We start from the raw sequence: 8,968 nt of genomic DNA, 5'->3' as shown, positions 1-8,968 counted from the left end.
ATGAAATCCGACTTCTTTCTTTTATATTGGGGAATTAATTATTCCATTTTTTTTTAATTTTAGAAATAAAAATAAACTATGTTTATATTAAAGAAAGCAAACATGTCATGTTACCACTCTCTCTCTCTCTCTCTATATATATATATATATACAAAATTAAAAGAAAAAGTTTAAACACAAATGAAAATAAAAAGTAACGGAAATTACAATAACTTATTCAGTGGTACAAGCATTTTCAAATCAATTTTTAAGGTTAAGTTTATGACAAAATGATATCTTATGGTTACATTCCGTTAGCAAAAAGAGATTTTTCCTTCTAACAACATTAAATACTGCTAAAGTAGTATTAAAAATATTGAAAAATTATAAAAAGTATACATTTTTAATTATGAGGCTAAACTTAAGCTTGCAACAAATAGATACTTGTGGTTTAACACTCTTAGCAAGATGAGATTTTTCCATTAATATTGTTATATTTTGAGGACGTGGCATTAAATAAATAATTATAAATATTTTTTAATTATCATAGTGGCTCCCACTTTAAATTAAAATTAAAATATGTAATTGAAAAAAGGAAAGGGATTGGCGAACCACCTTCTGGTTAACCTGTTTTCCGTACTCCTTTCTCCTTCCTTCCCTAATACAACCTTTCCTTCATCAGCACTAGCAACTTCCCATTCTCCAGGCAATGACCGACGACCATCAACAAGTCAAGATCAACGAAAAAGATGATGGATCAACCATAAAAAGAGAGGAGAGAGAGAAAGAGCTTGACCGAGAACCAAGCCTAGGGAGAAAGACCCATTGCACATAGCCTCCCTACCTTCGAGTGAGATCGTCGACTTTAGTAGCTCATGGATTGGCTTCAATTTGAGGATGAACTGTACTGGACCTACAAACCTTAATTACCTGACTTTCTTTTATTCACCAATTTATGCGAAGCACTAGCACCCATCGCAGATAGCCTCCCCAAACGAGCACGCCCGCATCAACAACTGATGCATTGGGGGTAGCTTGAATCAGCCCGTGAATCAGACCCACATTTCTTTTTTTTTTTTTTAATTTTATTTTAAGTGGGGCTCACATGTATAATTAAAAATCATTTTGCATTAGATAAATAGTGCTATGTCATCAAAATTTAATAGTGTTAACTGAAAAATCTTACTTTGCTAATAATAAAAGGTCTTTTTTTGTCACAAAATCCTGAGTTGAAAAAGGCACAAAATCACATGACATTTTATTTTTATAATTTCTCCTTTAATTTAAAAGGGTCAAGGTCAAAATTTATATCAATATCAAGGTGTAAATAACTATTTTTTTAAACTAAGTCTAACAGAGCATACTAACGATATTATATCTTTTTAAATTTGAGTTAGATATTTATAGTGAAATTTAATAAGAATTATACAATAAAATTAAAAAAATCTATATCGCTATTTGTTTGGTCTATACATAAAATTATAGATTTGATCTATTCATATAGAAATTATTGAAAAGAGAAAAAAAAAAATACTAATAGGCTGAATTTTCTGGTTATTCAATAAGAAATTACCATTAAGTGATTACTTCAAAAACCTACCTCAAAATGTGGTGTATAATATAGCATAAAATCTTAGGGAAATTTATTCAATTAAATGAATAAGCAGATTGGCCCAAAAGAAAAGGATCATCTCATAAAACAAAAAGTTCATTACAGGTACAAAATATGCTAAAAAGAAGGGACATTTTGCAACACATATAAAGAAATCTTTAATAGACTTCAATTATTCACCTAGACAAATATATCACAAGCAAATCTCAAAAATTCCAACATATTAACTCACCCAATGTCCCTTCTAATCTTTTATTTTTATCACCCAGGAAAAAAAAAAAAAAGTCAAGTTCTAATTATAATATTAGCTATTCACTATTGCACAGTGCTTCCTAATCTCCCCAACAGTTCCAGTTTTAACATTTATTTTGATCATTTTCTCCATGGAGTTGGCAAATTCAGCAAAGAAATCCTCAACTGAACCACTGAGAAGCTGGTTGATGAGAGACAAAGAAACAGAGTCAGTGATCAAGGCAGCATCTGATTCAAAAAGGCCTCTTCTTTTAACCAGGAGTGAGTAGTAGCTAAGATCAAATGTATTTCTACTTCCAGGATCCATCTCAACCTTGGTGGTATTATCATCAGGACTTTTGCACTTGTTTTCCCTGAGATTTGCAACATACTCACTGTCTAGGCTAGGATCTGGCAGACCAGTCCCACTGAAGTTGTATAAACGGTCAGAAAATGATGAACAATGGGCAATCCCAATTGTGTGAGCACCTGAAACAATTGATACGTGAATTAATAATTAGAAGGATTTTCTTGTCTATGTGGAGTACATATGTATTTAGACAAAAAACAAATATATGAGTTTTATTTTATGGAAAATTTTGCCTAAATCCCGTTTACCATAAATCCAAAATACAAAATGTATATATGAATCCATTTAAAATCTTTATTATTTTGTACATAAGTAAGGCATTCAAAATCTTTCTTTTTTATATACATTCAAGAGATTCTCTTCCTATATTTTCTATTTTAATAAAAATATTTCACACTTATTATGGAATTAATCAATAACATTGTGAAAGCTCAAGGGATATATTTATATTTAGCAGAGTGGGGGAATGTACTTGTGAAGAAAATGATCTTTAAATATAAATGAAAGAATCTCAAGTAATCAATGAAGAAAATATTGCATAATCAGAATTGGCTTTAGTGTGCGGTCAAATGAACGAACCTAGTGAGATTTGTGAGTTGGGTCTATGGCGGACAGACTCTAGATAAGAAAATTTATTGTTTTACATATTAATCCCATTGTAGATGTGTTTTGGGTTCACAATATATTGATTTTAGAGAAGAATTTCCCAATTTATGGGAAATGTATATGTACACTTAGTATAAACAAGGATTTCCAAGCCAATCTTAGTGCCGGCATTGAGTTTGGAGGTTAAAATTATTTTTTTGAATAAAAACACCATTGTAGGAGAAATTATATAATACATCCATATAAGACAACCTACATAGAATTGCAATCCAATTAAAATTAAACATATAGATGTAAGTAGGTCCCACAAAAATGTAACCACCATGCATTTTTTTTTTTCAACTGATTTTAATAACCATAATTGCTTATGTGTTAATTTTATAGTGACTTACTATTCCACGTAACTTGCATACATGGAATCACCTTTTCACTATAAAATTACTCTCATTATAGATGCTATTGAAAAAAATAGTTTAAAAAAAATTATTTTATTATTTTAGTGTTCTTATGATTAAACTTATTAAATTAAATTTTAAATAATTTTTTAATACTCTTTAACTAGTATACTTAAAAAATTGATTTTTTTAACAATAGTTCCAACTATAATGTCCAATAGACCCTCATACAATGATTGCTCATATCGAGAATATATATATATATATATATATATATTTGGAGAGTGGATGCCTGGGATGCCCAACGTGATTCGAAAGGATAATAATAATTCTGGGCCTTGACTGGACAAGCTAGCTTTTCTGGTTCAAATGGTATCAGAGCCATGATAAGCTACCCCAGGTCCCGAGTTCGAATCTTGGAGGGGTTAGTAATATCCAACTCAAGAGACCTTGGTGGTGTATAATGCTCCCCGGATGGGGCCCATGTGGGCCCCTACCCGGGGCCTCTCAACTCACACGGTGGGAGAGGGGTTGGAGAGTGGATGCCTGGGATGCCCAACGTGGTCCGAAAGGATAATAATAATTCTGGGCCTTGACAGGACAAGCTAGCTTTTCTAGTTCAAATGTGTAGGTTTGTAGGTGAGGTAGAGATAGGGCAGGATGGGTAGTGATCTTCTTGCTTCTTTCTTCACCTCGGGGTGAAATTCCTTCATGACCTTCTTCGGATTCTCTTGGCTTAAGAAGCTTGAAGGGGAGAAGCTTGGGCTCAAGAGGCTTGAAGAATGGTTTGAAGTGGCTTCTTTTATATATATATATATTGAGGTAAGATTAATTTACAAGTGTAAATAAATGATATTTTACACAATCTTATATTTTTTTTATGATGTATATTTTTATCAAATAATAATTGGATTTATATCATTATATTATGCATTAAATTTCATATCAGTCTAATATAATATCTCAAGTGTTTTCATATTCGTGATACCATAGCTTTTGTTTTATATTATATTTAATAAAATATTTAATTTAATTTAAGTGTCATTCAACTGATAAATCTTTAAATAAAATATTTTGTATAATTAATTCTGATTAAAATTTGAGCTCGATATTTATTTATAGTAATGAAAACAACTCTGATATCACTGAATAAATTCATTGGTAATAAATATTTAACATGCAAAATATGTGAGGAAATTGCTTACCAGAGAGCAAAACCAGGTCTTTCAAATCAAGGCCTTGGTTGGCAAATTGAGTCTGAAGAGTGGTGAAGTTTGCAAAGAAAGGTGGGATGTTGGCCATGGCATCAGACAACCTTGATGTCACACCATCTCTTCTACCAGTTGGAACTTTCCAGAAGGGACCTCCCTAAATCCACATCAAAAGACAAAAAATGATAATAATTATTCGTGAACACAGTGATTGAAGTATTTCTTCCAATGTTCAATGATTTACATACTGTAGCCACAATAGAGTCCCTTGAAACCAAAGCAAGAATATCTGCACAGGAAACTACTCCAGGACATTCAGCTTCAAGAAGGCTTTTCACTCTGTCTATGAAGTCAAATCCTCTGATTGTTAGATTTGGAGCAGCTTCTTTTTCAGGTTTTTCGCCGGAGCTCGATGATGAGTTCAAAAGCACTGATGCATCACAACCCTGACACCAGAAAATATTAACAATCAGAATCAATGAGCTAAAAAACACTAAATTTCACCAATGAGCATCAACTCAGTGGTACTAGAGTCTTCTCGAATACTGTGAGACATCGAGTTCAAATATTAATCAAAACCAATTGTATAAAAAAAATGCCAGAATTTTAAGTTCAAATTTCAATCAAAGCCATATAAAAAAATAGCAAGAGAGCAATAACAGAGGAGACAGACCCTGACGAAGCAATCATGGAAGTTCATTCTTATGAAGGATGCTGCTAATGATGGGGCATTGTGGATGTGTTTGTTGACAAAATCATGCACAATCTTCTCAGCTTTTGGGCAGCTCTTAGCATAAAAACCCATCTGCAATTGAGCTTCAGTTGATGAACCCATAAATGCTAAAATACCAAATATTATTATACCAAAATAACCAATGACTCCCATTTTGATAATGATATTACTATATACAGAAACAAAAAGGGATAGATACTAGCTAGTCAGCTAGAGAAGAGAATGCTGCCCTCAATTGGAATGCGTGAATTATGATAGAGAACTTATAGGCATAGATTTGAGCTGCACGATAAGAAAGAAGATGCTAAAACAAGACATCTAGCTAACAAACATGTGGCATCTTCTGGCTAGCTTCTTAATATACATTAATTTAAAGTATATATTGTCTTTTAAAAATACGATTATTAGTTGTGCTTGTCTCCCCCTCCCAAGTAAGGTATCTTAGATCTCCATATAACCATCAACCATCTTTTTTTTCTTACGATTAAAGGTATTTTCGAATCAACTTTTTTCTTTTTCTGGATTAAAACTCGAGAGTTTGCAATTTTGGATACAATTTTCGAATTGTGCATTCAGAAATTACTTTCTGGCTATTAACTTCAAACATTGAATTTCGATCAATCAGAAAATAATTGAGCTAATCCATCATATATATTTTAAAAGAAAAGAAAATTCTCCAAGTTAAAAGTCTTTCTTGTGTAGGTAATCAAATTGCATCTACATATTATTTATTAATTAATTTAATGATGATTATCCATGATAATTGCGGTGGCTGCACTATATTAGGTAATGGACTAAATCTTACTAGAAATGGTTAAATAAAAACATGGTGGCTTAATTATAATGCATACGCGAATAATTTGGTGGAGAATATTACTAGCTTTTACGTTGACATAATAAAACCATGCAAGGTGCATCCAAGTAAATACAATTATTTGTTCACCTGCTCTCTCTAGCACTGCCATTGCCACTCTGTTCATTTTATCTTTCTTATAATTGGACATCATAGCTGCCATCCATTTCTATCTGGCTAGAACATTCATCATATATAATAATTAATGAATTTTAAGATCATAGCCGCCCCCTCCTTGAATCTATCCTTTTAATTTTGCTGTAATTATCTTTTTCTTTTTTTGGTATTTTATTAGATTTCTTTATTCTCGTTGTGGGTTTTTTCTTGCACTCCTTCTATGAAAATCATTAGTAGTAATCCTGAGGCTTAATAATTAACATAATTTTTTTAAGGATAATAAGTTGAGTTCATTATTATACTTTATGACGTAATTTTTTTAAAAGGTTTCTTATTTTTGATAACTTCATCGATCAAAATTGGGTCAAAATTGGCAAGAAGAAAATTTACAGATAAGAAGAAATTATATTATTTAGTAGACACATAAATAATTACAGTTATTGAATTAAAAAAACTATTGAGTATAGGATTCATATACCTTGATTATATTGAATAATTTTTCAGATTATAAATTTGTAGCCTCGTGGATGGCTTCAATTATAAACCTAGTGAAAGTAAAAAAGTGTACACAAATGTTTATTAATTCATAAACTTTTTATTAAATAAATTTTAAGGAATATTGTAAAACTTTGATGAGTAACTTTCTAGTAAAAATCATTTTTTTTAATAGTTCCGCGAAAGCATAATACATGAAGAAACACCTTTTTTGTGATTATTTTCAAAAAAGCAAGTGATTTTAAATTATTAGAAGGAAAAGAAAAAAACAAAGTCTTTGTTATGTGTATGCCTGCAATTGTGCAAAGCTAAAGTTAATGTTAATTGCTGAATTAAGAAATAATTTGCACTTTAAATTTTTTGCCCTTCTAAATAATTTATTTATTAATTTTTAATTGAGGTTATAACTTACAACTTCATCAACAAAACAAAATTCGTTAATCCATGTAATAAGTGTAACATAATAGAATGGCCAAAATAAGCCAAAATTTGACCCTTTTAAATTCAGAAGTGACAAAACTCTATTTTAATTTAAAAGGGTCAAGGCCAAAATTTACCCCTACCGAATAAATAAGTTTTGTCATTATACCAATATCAAAGCGTAAATAACTAATAAAGGAATCTCCTTTTTTTTCTCTCTCTTCTCCTCTTATCTCTCTCTCTTCTTTTTGTTTTTTTTTTTTTTTTTTTTTTTTTTTTTTTTTTTTTTTCACATCTCTTCCTTGAACTCTCACCTTAACTCACCTGTGACTACTTCAAAATTGATTTTTTTTTTATAATTTTGTTATTTTTTATTAGTTTTTTTTAATATACTCTCAAATATGAGTTCTCTCATTAGATTTATCTTTATTAGAAACAAATTTGAGATTATCTCTCTAATATTGAGGTTTTGTTCTCCCTTTATTGGGTTTTGTTTTCTCTCCTTAGTGGATTTTTTTTTTTTTTTTAGTATTTGAATAGGCTCTTTGACAACTTGAATACAACAAGGATCATTAATTTTTTTTTGGTTAAAAACTTTGAATCTTTAAATATAGGCAATGATCTTTTATCAATATTGGAGTCTAGTAGTATAGCTTATTCCTATATTGACGTTTGATAATTTAATCTCTTTTGCTGGCCAAGAGATAGTAAATTTCCAAAAGTACATTATTGTAAAAGAAAAATTTTTTTTTTCATCTAAAATGAAAAAGAAGCAGTTATTATTTGGACGATTATTATGCTTTACCCAAATCGTCCATTAGTAAAAGATTTTAATTGCCTATGTTTGTATTTTTTTTTTCTTTTATAAGAATTTTTTAATTGTCTAAAACAAAGATACATTAAGTGTTAAAATGATAAAGCTCAAAAAATAAATAGTAATTTACCTTCTTTGAACAGCAAAATATGTAATAACATAGTTAGAAACTGAATGAAAGAATTAAAGTAGTTAACAGAAACAGATTTTCAAAATTTTTCAAAATTAATATATGAAAGGGTTAATAATACAAAATAAAAAAATATAAAATAACTTATCTATTAATTTTTCACTTTTATTAATTTTTTTATTAAATTTTAATTAAAATTCAAATTCATAACTTCGTAGCATAATTTCAGTATCAATAAACAAAATTCTTTAATCCTTTTTATAAGTGTAACATAATGGAAAGGAAAAATTGAAGCCATTCTTAATAAAACAGAGTTTTAATTTGACTGACAAAAAGTTAAGTTTATTTTAGAATGGTTAAAGTCAAAATTTAACCCTATTGAATTAATAAGTTGTCATTGTATCAATATCAGAGTATAAATAATTAATTAATGAATTTTATTTTAATAATATTGAAGCCATATTTAAAATTATGAAATCTCAAATTTAACGCTCAATTAAAATTAATTATAATTGTAAATAACTAATATATATATTTTTTCTGAACTAAGTCTAATGGAGCAGACTAATGATATCACGTCTCTTTGAGTTAAAAATTTGTGGTGCAATATAATAAGAATTGTAGAATAAAATTAAAACAAAAATCTATAATGCTATTGGTTTGGTCTGTACATAAAATTAGATACTTTACTTAAAAACCTGCCTCAAAACTGATTTGTGCAATATAGCATAAAATCTTTAAAAAAATTATTGAATTAAATGAATAAGTAGATTGGCACAAAAGAAACGGATCATTTCATACAACCAAAAAATTGACTGCAAGTGCAAAATCCACTAAAAAGAAGGAACATTTTGCAACGCAGAGATAAAGAAAGAAATCTTAACTAGATGTCAATTATTCACCTAGACATTTACACCACAAGCAAACCCCAAAAATTTCAATAAATTCTTTTATTTTTATCACTCAGGAAAAAAAAAAAAAAAACAAGTTCTAATTATAATG

General features: G+C 29.3%; 1 protein-coding gene across 1 annotated transcript; it reads right to left on the bottom strand.

The window, feature by feature from the left end:
• Positions 1-1,647: 1,647 nt before the first annotated feature.
• Positions 1,648-5,440, bottom strand: LOC110648155 (peroxidase 39). The gene is made up of 4 exons (XM_021802282.2): positions 5,078-5,440; positions 4,653-4,850; positions 4,399-4,561; positions 1,648-2,311 (listed from the first exon to the last, which is right to left on the bottom strand). Exons 1-4 carry the CDS (start codon positions 5,288-5,290, stop codon positions 1,896-1,898), a joined length of 990 nt encoding a protein of 329 aa, XP_021657974.2. The 5' UTR covers positions 5,291-5,440; the 3' UTR covers positions 1,648-1,895.
• Between the last annotated feature and the right edge of the window lie 3,528 nt (positions 5,441-8,968).

Source organism: Hevea brasiliensis, chromosome 7 (genome assembly GCF_030052815.1).
Source record: "Hevea brasiliensis isolate MT/VB/25A 57/8 chromosome 7, ASM3005281v1, whole genome shotgun sequence".
NCBI classification, from domain to species: Eukaryota; Viridiplantae; Streptophyta; class Magnoliopsida; order Malpighiales; family Euphorbiaceae; genus Hevea; species Hevea brasiliensis.
Note: the sequence above shows the minus strand (reverse complement) of the source record. Positions and strands in the feature narration are given on the sequence as shown.